Source organism: Eucyclogobius newberryi, unplaced genomic scaffold (assembly GCF_026437365.1).
Source record: "Eucyclogobius newberryi isolate DKJ021-1_F unplaced genomic scaffold, fEucNew1.0.hap1 SCAF_15, whole genome shotgun sequence".
Classification (NCBI taxonomy): Eukaryota; Metazoa; Chordata; class Actinopteri; order Gobiiformes; family Gobiidae; genus Eucyclogobius; species Eucyclogobius newberryi.
In genome coordinates, this window is record NW_027315779.1 from 6,515,419 (window position 1) to 6,528,393 (window position 12,975).

The 12,975-nt window shown below is 41.8% G+C and overlaps 1 protein-coding gene across 1 annotated transcript in view; it reads right to left on the reverse strand.

The window, feature by feature from the left end:
- ubl3a (ubiquitin-like 3a) overlaps nucleotides 1–12,714 on the reverse strand; it is a 59,929-nt gene extending 47,215 nt beyond the window's left edge. Inside the window, exon 1 of the mRNA XM_072445847.1 lies at nucleotides 12,589–12,714. Coding sequence (XP_072301948.1) covers nucleotides 12,589–12,615 — 27 coding nt within the window. The 5' untranslated portion in view covers nucleotides 12,616–12,714. The remainder of the gene's footprint in view (nucleotides 1–12,588) is intronic.
- Between the last annotated feature and the right edge of the window lie 261 nt (nucleotides 12,715–12,975).

Here is a 12,975-nt window from a genome sequence, read left to right on the forward strand (position 1 = left end):
ACAGCCTCACGTTCCGTCAATATAATTAATGCTGGTGTGAAACCCAGATCAATATGGTACATTATTTACACTGACAAAGACATACTTTACACACTGAACAGAGCCATAGAGCCACTGCATGTGCATCATACAAAAACGTTCATTAGACAAATGTGGTTATTAAAAACTTGATTACTCATATATTAAACTACTTATAATCCTTAATTGATCTATTGGTTGTGAGCAATATATGTCAAGAGCTGTTCTGGTGAAAGTAAAAAGACAAAAATACTACTAATTTGTGTTTTAAATTTTGGATTGTTATTTTCTTTCACAAGATAAGTGTGGACTAATAGATGGAGCATGAACAAGAAGATCTCCAGTTCAGGTTTGGGCATTTTAACCGTTGCGAGATAGGGTCAATGCCTTGCTGGAGCTCTGAGCGTATTTATTGTACGATTGAGATGAAAGTTGACGCATAAACTGCATCAAAGACTGTGGCACGCTGAAAATCTTATCTGAGGATTCCACAGCGTGCGATTTCCATGATAAAAAGCCCCGTAAAGCTCTTTTATTTTGTGTATCTCCACAAACAGGGCCCGTCTACTTCCTGAAACACAATGACTCCAGTCTCCTCTGTGATCCGTCCGCAGCTCATTCACTTTCCTCAAAGCAGCCTTTCAACTCCACCGGCAGAAATATCACCAGGCGCTGTCAGTCAGTCTCCATACCGCGCGCTGCATACGTTTCCCAGCTTTGGCGTCTGGAAGTGTCTAAATTGACATGCATTTTAGATTAAAAAGGACTATTAATAATGAACACAGCGAGCGCCTTTCAAGATACCAAGACCACTTCACATTGCGTCATTCATTTGCGCTCTGCACTCGGGGGTACGAGCCGCAGGAGCAAAAGACGTGGCTGTTAAACCAACTTTCCAGTCGCCATCAATAAGACACAGACGAAAAACTGAATACGAATCTCGATTTTCAATTTAATTTTGCTTTATTAAACCCACATTTACAAACGGGCTTTCAATATTCATTTCCTGAACGTAAACAATACAGACTTTTAAACATTTCCTCCTTCAAAGTCTGAACTCTGCTCCAGACCAAAAGCTTTTACTGACAGAAGATTGACACATATAATCTTTACTTTTATAAGATGCCAATGTTGCCTCCAAATGTGATTCTAACCAACTTCTACTTCTTTTTAGTTTTTATTGTTTTAGGTGCAGACCAATCAAACATAATTAGAACATTAAAACATGTTTTTTTCTATTTTATCAATATACAGTTGAGACTATGAGGAAGGTTGGTCTTGATGCAAAGCTACATTTAATACCACAACTTCCTCCTACAAAGCCATTTTAAGATTAACGTTACAGTTTGTCCTCAATGGATTTGAATCTAACTATTCTTTTTTCAAATTAAGTAGAGTTGTCACAGTAATAACTATACAAACTACTAATAAATAATAGCAGGAACAATAGTTTTTAGGCTCAATATGTATTTTCTTTGCACTAGTACATTTTGTGAGGGTTATGTTTGTGTGCTGCAATAACATCTGAGCTTAAGAAGTAACTTTTATGATAAATTATAATGACCAAAGTGTTGAATTCATGTTTTTCAAAGATATTTATACATTTGGGAAAGCGTTTACTGCGATGGGCTTCGTTCATTGTGTCACATCAGTGGCTTGCTATTTGCCATATTTAGATTTAGCCATGCGTTTTTTGTCACAGGCCCACAGTCACCGCGAGCGATGTTCCCCCTCGCAGTCGAAGTAAAACAATGGAGCTCGCACCGGGAAGCAGCAGTCAGAGCGAGTGGGTGCAACAGGCGAGCACGTCACTCGCGACAGGAAGAACAGGTTGTGCTTCTTCGACTGCATGTTTTATGCAAATGGACACGCGTTTCATCCGAGGACAAAACGCAGAGCTACGTGGGGGAAAAGTGGATGGGATCGTCGCGTCAGCACCATCTGAAGTTGAAGATTAGTCACAAACGCCCACGTCATTGACTAATATGTAATGTTGGCGGTGCGTTGGAGGGGGTGGGGCGGGCTGCAGAGGCGTGGAGCTCCATTAGAACAAAGTACAGGTCTGTCTGGTCCGGCCTTCTGGGATACTACGTGGAAAGTATGTAAATTATGTCGCGTATGTTGAGCCACCAAATGGTTTGTTCTAATGTTATTCATTACAGTTCCGCTGCAGTGCATGATAGTAATGATATAGTGCGATCGGATGTCTGGGCGATAAAGAATTCCGTATCGATTTGGCAGGTTTTTTCGTTAAATGCAGTGCTATTCTCCAACAGACATTCCTACTATTGGTCGGCCTCATCATGCACTAAGAAAGAGACAGGTGGATTCTTTAGTTACTGAAGCGTCCATAAATACAGAAAAGTCTGTCATGATCAGGAAAAGGGACGGTAAACGAACCTGAGCTAATAAATTCATTGTTTGTGGTACATTTTATCTAATTAATGCCAACAAAGCTAATCGACCACAAAATTATGCAAAAAAAAAAAAAAAAAAACATTATGTTCTTCTTGTCTATGTTGTTGTTTCCTCTCAAACATACCAAATTCATAATGTTATTTGAATATATTAATAATTATACCCATTCAATTTTAAAACGGTCACATTTGTATAACTATTGTGATATATTTGTTTTGGCCATGATAATTACTATCGACATATTGTTCAATAAGTGACAGCTGGAACTTTATAACTTTAGAGCTCAATATTTATCTTTTCTTTGCTCTATTGTTGCTTTTTCCTGCTTTTTTATTACCGTAACTTTCGAGCTGTTGCGGGGCGAATAATAACTATCCATGACTTAATATCGAGGCTACTGCTACGACAAAAGTATTTAATTGTGCCATTTATATCTGTTGCAGCTCATGTTTTTATCTATCTTTATACATATTTTGATAAGTTCTGCTTATTTTGAAAAGAGAGAATATAGACATCATTTTCACGTGGCAAAACCGTTGATTCGTTTAAAGTCCTGAAGTTAAACGGAATAAAAGGAGAGCCGAGTTGTTCCGGAAGGTAATGTTTCATGGAGAAGTCCGGTGTGTGAGCGCAGTTGAAGGAGTTTGGAGATGAATCAATCGTTTCTCTAAAAAGGAGCCCAAAGTTAAACACATTCCTGTCCCGAGTGGAGCGGTACCTGCCAGCGCTGACGGCTGCAGACGCAGAGGGGGATTTTCCAACAAACAGGACTTTATTAATACACTTCTTCTCACTTCTACGCGCTAAGCAGCTCAGAAACAACAAAGGAGCAAACCAGGTGGGGCGCGAACCTTATTTCTGCTGGCAACGCCCTTTTCCACAAGACCACATGGGACATAAGCTCGGAAAAAATGTTCAGTGGAAACATTTTTCTAACTTTTTGCACTTGCTTTTATTTCCAACATTGGGAAATAAAATAAATTCCCCACGACGAGGAACCACAGCGCAACATAAAACATTAAATATAGGAAATTCAGATTGAAAGGCCGTGTAACGGAGTCGTACGTTTACGTCGTCGTGTTCAGGAAGTAGAGAAGCTGGTATTTCTATTGTGGCTAAAATGTGTACGTTTTCCTTGCAATTAAATAAAAAAAATAATATATGATCTTTCACTTTTAGGTTTAGCTTTCGGGATGAGTGGAAAGAGAGAGAATGATTTCTTTTTCAGCAAGTCATTTGTTTAATTACAAGCATCATCTTCCTTGCATTGATTGATTAGGATATTATCTTTCTTCGCAAAAACAGGAAAAAAACTGCTTCCAATATTAATTCCATAAATATATCAAGGCAGACTTTTAATTAGTGCCATTGGCTGAAGGTTTCTCGGTCAAAAATAAATGTTTAGCTCTGTAGAAGTGAAAGGTTTCATCATAGTTCATAAAACATTTGGGAAACATGTTAAAAGATTGAAATTGAGATATGCTCAATGTAAACAACTTACTTTTAGTATTTGTCTAGAATTATCCAAGCTCTTCATTTCCAAACGTAAATAAACAGATATTGCGGAAATAAACGTAACCATGCGCATACAAAGTTATATATTGTTATACCGTCCTTTATCAGTAAATAAGTACATAAAAAACACTTCTATTTAAGGTCGTCAAAAGTATAAAAAAATTCTGATAATGACATGAACAGAACAGAATTTTACTTGAAATTCTGAATAGTTTTAGAACAGTTTTTTATCAGACGTATAAGACCACACACAAAAACACTGGCGTAGTCGTCGTCACAGTATTAAGTCATTTAAATAAACAGGGTGCGTTTTCTGCCGGTCGCCATTGGAGCTGCGCGTCACGTCGAGCGGCTGCCCGGACAAAGGGCCCGAATGTAAGCGAGCGTTACATAAGAAATCAATGGCTGACAGCTCCTCAATAGGACTTCCCGTCGGTGCTGTAGACACGCATCGATACAACTGAATTAGCGCTACACAATCGCACGGGACCTCTGCTCGTCGCTATTGACAGAGCGGCCCCCGGACCAGCCGCCGCCGACAAAAATGCAATCTTCTCTTTTCAGTCGCCGCTGTTCGAGAGAGATCAGGAGAAACTCGTAGGAAGAGGAAGCTCCCGGGACAACTGCAAAGGCTTTTGGTTTGAAACGAACGTGGCATTGTGTCGCCGCGGTGACTTTAAAGTGAGGCCGTTGTCGGGACGTGCCGATTGATGAGTGGATTAAACGGGAAGTAGCATCAAACTGGCAGCGGCTCAAAACTTTATCCGACCCGTACTGCACTTTAAAGACGAGAACCACACGAGAGTTTATGCAACACGGAAAAGTACAGTGTATTTATGTTGAAAGGAAGATAAAAACTCATTATAGATTCTAAAATATTAAGCTATCTCACTCCATGTCGTCTCCTCTGTCTTCTTGTTCCATATTATTATCATCAAAATAAAATAATTAATCAGCTACACCGATTTTGGCCGATTAAAACACCATCGACCGATAAATCAACAAAACGACAAAAGGCCCAACTTTTATGTGTATGTGTGATTTTGTTTTTTTTAATTACACATAAATAACACATCTTGAGAAGTGTGAGTTTTTACTATGGACACATCATCTGCAACTGTTATTACAAAACTTATACTGACATATAGCAAATAGCGGAATTGCAAAAAGTATATATTGTGCAACGTTACTGTGGAAAACACGTATTCTTCTGTCCTCGAAAAGGAGTTGAAGAGCTGTAGGAAGCAGTGCACTCTGTCAGCATCTCATCCTGTCAAGACTTCCTGAAAGAGCAGAGTGTATTTGCCTCGTCTACCTTTGGAGAGGAGGGTCCCGCAGGCAGAGGGACATGTGACAGTGTCAGGGCCAATGCATCAGTGCAGAGCGTGAACATGATGTAAGGCTGACTCACGGCACATGGCACCGACACTGTACAGGAGCAGCAAGATGTGAAGCAACGCTGGACAAAATGCCACGTGCAATGGTGGCAACAGATGGTATGTACGCTTTACATATGGGTGCATTCAAATGAGATTACATTATTACTGTTTAGGATCGATCTCAGTCCTTGATTTGATTAGTTTGTCTTGACATAAACAATAAGAAACAACAATAGTCAGACGATATGTCCAACACAATGTGCTGAGGTTTAATAATCAGACAAAATTTGTATCTGTCAAAGGATTTGATATTGTGACGTCCCTCGGTATAAGGGGATATTTTTGCACTTTTGTGATCAGGATTTCACGATTTACATTGTCATTATCCTCAGGTTATAAAAAAAAATACTTCTCATGTGCATTTTTAAAAAAAAGCAAACTTAATTGACAAACAGAGCAAAGTCACACTTCTGCCTGCAAAGCTCTCTCAAACCGCTCGGTCAGTTCTCCCTCCTCTCCCTCCTCTCCCTCCTCTCCCTCCTCTCCCTCCTCTCCCTCCTCTCCCTCCTCTCCCTCTCTCTCCCTCTCTCTCCCTCTTCTCCCTCTTCTCCCTCTCTCTCCCTCCCTCTCCCTCTCTCTCCCTCCTCTCCCTCCTCTCCCTCCTCTCCCTCCTGTCCCTCCTCTCCCTCCTCTCCCTCCTCTCCCTCCTCTCTCTCTCCCTCCTCTCCCTCCTCTCTCTCTCTCTCTTCCTCCTCCTCTCCCTCCTCCTCCTCTCCCTCCTCCTCCTCTCCCTCCTCTTCCTCCTCTCCCTCCTCTCCCTCCTCTTCCTCCTCTCCCTCTCCTCTCTCTCTCTCCTCTCTCTCCTCTCTCTCCTCTCTCTCCTCTCTCTCCTCTCTCTCCTCTCTCTCCTCTCTCTCCTCTCTCTCCTCTCTCTCCTCTCTCTCCTCTCTCTCCTCTCTCTCCTCTCTCTCCTCTCTCTCCTCTCTCTCCTCTCTCTCCTCTCTCTCCTCTCCCTCCTCTCCCTCCTCTCCCTCCTCTCCCTCCTCTCCCTCCTCTCCCTCCTCTCCCTCCTCTCCCTCCTCTCCCTCCTGTCAGATCCATCTCCAGCTCCATCCTGCTCCTCTGTGACGCCGACATCTACTGAGATCTGCTGCGCTCTGGTTCAGTCGGGTCACGCCAGAACCCCCCCATTGTCCCGGGACAGCAGGCAGCGCGACCCCTGACCCTTCACCTCTGACTCCTGTGGGCGTGTCTCTGAAAAGTCCCGGGAGGCGCTTAAATGAACTATGGCTTTGACAGGCGTGGAGAAGTCAATTAGCCACACACAGCTTAGAGCAGGGAGTCGACAGATAACATTTAGACATTTCAATTAAATACTGCATACACCCAAAAGCCTTTAAGTAAACTTTTATAGCACACAATATAGAGCGGAACGATTGTGGAAAATTTTATCACACCATTTTTATGACATGTATTGCAATTATAGTTGACTTAAGACATTATAAGACTCTTTGCGATGTTGGTTCAAATACAATCTTAAAAGCGTTGCCTGTACCTGACTTTTTTCATACAAATATGTTGTAAACGCAGCTCTCAGGGACAAACAGAGACCACTGTGCGCTGTCTGCATCCGATTATAGAGCGTATTATCATCTGAGGACCAGGAAGTGCACAGTTAGCATGTTAGTTGACGTTAGCTTTATCGTGAGGGCAAAACGCTCTGGCCTCTAGGAGTTGTGAAAGGTGCTTACAAACTCATCACAGTGAATAATTAGAATGCTTGGAATTAGTTAGGAGAGTGAGGAATACATTTGGACGGTGGCAAACTGTTACTTCTGTTTTTCAAGTATTTCAGATGTCAAAAATCCGCTGATAGCGCCTTTAATTTAGTATTTCTTTTCACGGCTGTTGGGGGGGTTTTCTCGTAAAAAAAATTGAATTCAACATTCAAAAACACTGTCTCTCTCATGAATACGCATGAGTATCACTCTACACAACACATCATTCCATTTGATCTGAACCGTCTCTGTATTCGACAGTCAATCTTTTCAAACGTGTGTGTTTTATGAGCGTACCTGCCACTGCCCTGCTGCGCTGGGAAATATCAGCCCTCAACGGGTTTGATAATGACACTCGTAGCTCCTCTGTTTTGGCACCATCTTATCTCCTTTATTCACTCCTCGACTTAAGATTTGAAGTTAGATCTACCACTGCCATAGCCCGCGGGGACCATTTTGGCTCAGTCAGCGCTTCTTCGGGTTTCGCCTGTGGTAATTTGCCCTATAGCTGTACCCCCCACAATTCTGTCATCCCCCTTTTTTTTCCCCCCCTGCTCTAAAGAAAGACACAAATCCCATCCTCCAATCTTGAGAGGCATGACTGGTCAGGGGGCCTTTTCTTTGGCGCACATTCACTCACCCACAATGTTTGGCAGCAGCTCTGTAAAGGTCTTTATGAGTCTGTGGGCACACAAACCCGGACCGAACCGGGCACAAGCCAAAGGGGAAGCTAACGTTTAGCATTTACATCCTTGCATTCTGTTTAGTGTGGATTGCCGTTGTCACATTGTCAACACCGGCTCGATACTCGACATTGTGATCGAGAGCCATTCTCTAGATTCATGATCGGTAAAGGACGATTTGGCAGATTTATGGTGATAAAGTTTTAGCATATTTCTGTAAGGATGTAACAATAACCGAAATGCTGTGATATCGTACAATCACAAGTCCCACCGACACAATATATCGGATTGCAAGCGCGACGATCCAAATTGCAGCTACAGAAACAGAGGTAACTGCAGAGACCATGATCCTTTGCTCAATTTCACTGCAAACTTGAAGATATAGCAGTCACTGAGCACTTTTATACCTTAATTCTTTGGGATATGACACTAATGAGTATTTCAAATATTCTAGTTCCATTGGTTAGATTTAAGATGTTTTCTCTCCTGCTGGTCTTGAACTTTGCGTGGAAACACTGAAATTTCCCCACTGTGGGACAAATAAAGGTTCTCTTATCTTATCTTATATCGTCATGGCATAATTCTGTGATATGTGGACATCGTTTTTGTCGACAATCACCCACACTTACCAAGCAAAAATGTTAATTAAAGAGCCTTATTGTAATTTAGTGCCACATAAGCAAACATAGGCAACCATTTCATATAGTAGTTAGTGGTAGTACAAATATGCAGTTGTACAAAAGCAAGGGCCATGTCATTCCAGATGCAAAACAGCCTTGTTGTTTAACGTTGACTGCATCGTTTACTGCCATTCCTCCCTGAAAGTGGTAGATTATACTCTATTCTTTCTACACAAACTGACCAAAGAACGCGGCACAAAGAAGGACGCCCTCCACGTTGAGTTAAAAGACCACTAAATGTGCATCTGCAGCTTGTTTCCGCCTCACCGGACGAGTTTATTGCCGACATCAGAGAAAGGGATACTTCCTGCTCTCACATGAGGAGCTGTTTAACGTATAGATCGAGGTAAGCCGCAATAAAAATAAAAAAACTGGAGAAAAGATGGGAGCGTCTTCCCACTCCGTGCACACGGTGACCTTTATGTTTCCGCTGGAGGCTAGTCAATTACATCAAGCCGGAGAATGGACAGGAACCTTTAAGAAAATAAGGCTTTGCCAGTCCGCACTTCTGTGGAATTGTTAACGCTTTGCTCTCGGGAATGGACGGAAAATTAATTTCTAATAATGACATATTTGAGCCAAGGGGGGAAATTCTAAAGGACAAATCTGGTTGAGATATTGATTGGCAAAAAGTGAATAAATAATACCAGCATAGGTCTAGTCCAGTGGGTTTAAAACTCCAATAAGTGATATTAATAAAATAGAAACTGAATAGAGCAGGGCCATAGGCTTAAACATATTTCACAAAAAGAAAGAGCAAATTTACTAACGATACGATTGCCAGACAAACTGATTCATAACAGATTACACAATTGCTACCGTTTCAGGCTTTAGAAGTGATCGTTGTTTAAAAGAATCATCATTAGCGTTTTTAGCATCTGCAGATTATGTAGTCATATACGTAAGAAGGCCCTTCTTCTGACTGTTTCAACTCAAAGAGGTCTAAACTTGCACTAAACAGGGAATAAGATGGCTTCACAGAGAAGTCCAAATAGATTAAACTAAATTCAGACTGAAAAACAAGTGTGTTCCAGCACCAGTGAAACCAGATGAACACTGTTGTGACTAAACAGGAGCTTCGGTCACTTATAAACAATGACATAACCAGATTACTTTCACGAATCTCTGCGTACAGTGCGAGGGATTTATGGTCAACAAGAAGTGCGGCTTACGCCATAATCCGTGAAGATGGACTGAAATGTGCTATAGTTAGACACTTCAGCTTTCACGGGAGACGCGCTGGTTCAACTGCAATGACGTGCTTTTCAAACCCGACCGACTTGTCCGATATGTCCTCGTGATAACTCTGTAAATGTCATCTTTGGGCTTCTTATAGACCGCCTGCGCTGCTGCTCGTGTTCAAACCATCCAAACCTGACGATATCTGAAGAAACACCAACAGTAATGTCTTTAATATTTTTGAATTCCTCCAGTTTTGACATCAACCTCCAACGGAACCTCATCTGTTTTTTACGCCACTATTTTCCCAACCATACGACTTCACTTCTTATGAATGGTGTGTGTTATGTTCTCTATTTTCCTATTCGTTGGTCCATCGCTTAGTCTGGTACACAAGCTCAGCAGGTATCGTCTTGCATAATTGCTCCAAGAACTCATTTGAGTCGATGTAACGATAGCCCGTCATTTGTCTGTCCACGCCGGGATCGTCTCGCCCTGGCCCGAGGCTTGATCCCGGAACAGCGGCCTCTTTATGTGCCTCAGGAAGTCAGGGTAATGCCACCAGGAACAGGAAGTCCACAGTGAGCCCGTCCAAAGGCACAAACCGACAGGGGCAGAGTGTTTGGGAAGTTGCTCTGGTTTTGACTTATAAGGGGAGCAAATTAGTGTCGGGAAACGCAATGATTAGACCACTGATTAGAAATGAATTATTCAGTTCAAACGACATTATTTAAGAACATAACATTGCCAACATAACTTCTGCTATTTCTATGTATTTCAGACAGAAGACAGAACAATTAGAACTGTTGTAATAAATAAAATAAATAAAATAAATAAAATAAATAAAATAAATAAAATAAATAAAATAAATAAAATAATGCATTGCAAAAAGCAGGATTTTTTTGCTCATCTAATTCTCGTAAATCAATTTTGCAACTTACTGAAAAGAAAGACAAAAACAACTAAGGCTGAATCAAGTTAATCCATATAATATTAACTAAATGGTAATTGAAAGAATCGTCAAACTAATTTAGTAATTGAAGAATTGTTTTTTCAGAACAGACTCCAAAACATGCCATGTGCTGAGAGAAGAGGTTTCAAAATACTCCAAAATACTCCCAATGGTGTAAAATGTATGTTATAATGAATAGCATTAGCTGTTTGCTGTGAATACACTGTATGAACAGGTTTTCAAGCGGCTTCTCTTGGTCAAACTTAGTAAGTCTCATATTCACAGGCTTTTCGCAATCAAAACTAAACTAATCGATTGAGCAAAATAACAACAAATATATTCTTATCATAGGGGGGTATAACATTGTAGGGTCATAATAACTACCACTTCACAGAATAATTCCAATTTAGCTGTGATGGTCTTGTGTTTTCTACATAATAAATATGCTGTGGACTTGTCCGCCGTTTTTACCTCTATGAATCCTGACCATATTGGACCAGGCTTCGTCATGGCTCGAAAAACGGATGATCTCATGAGAAAGGCAATAATCTCAATGCGTTTCAGTAGAAATAACGGCGCGGAGATCTCGAAGACTTGCTCCGAGTCGAAGATCGCAGCCTGGCAACCTCTAATGCTCCTCTACATTAGTGACTATGACATAATGGGGTTGTAGCAGCGTGCAATTAGCCGACAATGTGGCATTAAAAGACAAGCAAAAAGAGCACTTATATACGCTCGCACGGTCTTCTGCCTAAAGTCTGGTTTCTGTCTCGAACCGTGCGGCTGCCGGGGGGAAGCAAAATGTCAGCATGAAATATACAGTAGGTCAGAAAAAGAGGTGAGGAGGTTCGGGTTGATGAGGGCGAAGAGAGAACTGCGGATGCCGAAACTGGTTGTATTAAAAAACAGGTTGTGCAAAGTGTTTACAGCGAAATGTATTCATCAATTGGCAGGATATTTTAGAGGAAGTTATTGTATCATTGGGTAATAGCAAATCTACTGATGCTTCGCTGAGTAATAACCCGTGTTGGCCTCAGTTTGTGTCAATATGATGCGTTTATGTTCATCCCGTCTGTCCGGTAGCATGAGATGTCCCAATCGAAAAAATTATGGATACATAAATTAAGATTTTCTCCCAGTTTCGAGTCAGGTCCGTCCTGATTCGAATCCTGAAGAAGACTTGGTTTGGTCCCGTTAAGGGTGCGTTGACACTTGCCTTGATAGAACACATCAAACTTGGGATTTAACTGGAACTAGAATCAGAACTGTGCTAGACTAGGACTAAACCAGGACCAGAACCGGAACTAAACTGGGCTCAAACTATACAAACTAAAGAAGGACAAGTTTAGTCCCCATTTTGTTGTGGTCTGTTTGTTGTTTGTCAGTATTATTTAACATTTATGGGCTGCATTATGACATACTTCTCGGCCAAAGTGGACATTTCAAGTCAAGGATTTGTAGTATATGTAAAAAATATTATTTATTTAAGTTGACAAAACCATCTGATCAGTCACAACTGTTCAAAACATATCACTGCCATACGTGTTTTATGGTCAACTATTTATTCCCCCAAATGGACAAGGAGATTAAATTATAAAGTGCATTTACAACTTTCTGCCCCTTTGACCAGCTCTTTAACGTGTGGCCAGTTTACGACAGCGCTATAAACCGTCATGACAACCAGAGAACTTGACGTTTCGCTGACAAAGTGCCAGATGTACAGACTATTTCACAACGTTCAGGAGTGGTAAGCCCCAAAAAACCACAGGTAAGAAGAAGGGCGTGAGCACAGGTGAGCACAGGTGAGCACAGGTGAGCACAGGTGAGCACAGGTAATTCCAGGTTCGCACAACAATCAACCAAAACTGCTGAAAAACGTCGTGAATAATAAACCTTAGACACCTGATCTGCCACTCGCGCTTTTTGTGGATGACGTGCGTAAAAAAAACAAAAAAAAACAACGCGCGATGAAGTGAATGGACTCACCATGTCCGCTGGGGTGCTGCCCGTCATGGCTGGAGCTGTGTCTATGTCCGATCACTCACTGGAGACAAGGGCACAAATATATTCCGTCTTTTTCTTGGTCTTTCTCGTCGAGAGGATGTGCGGTTGTCTGCCTCCGCTGCGTGTGCGATCCCCGTGTCCCGGCACTTCCTTATTATTATTGCACAATCATGTCGCTCCTGCCGCGTAAAAAAAACGTCGGATTTTTTTTTTTTGGGGGGGGGAAGTTTGCAAGTGGATATTTAGGGCGCCCTCCGTCCCCTCTCCCAACGCCAAGAGAAACCCTTCTCCGCGACGAGGTGCCTACGCCATGCGAAACACCCGGGACTAGTGTTGCGTCCGCCGCCGCCGCCGCTCACACATCCACGG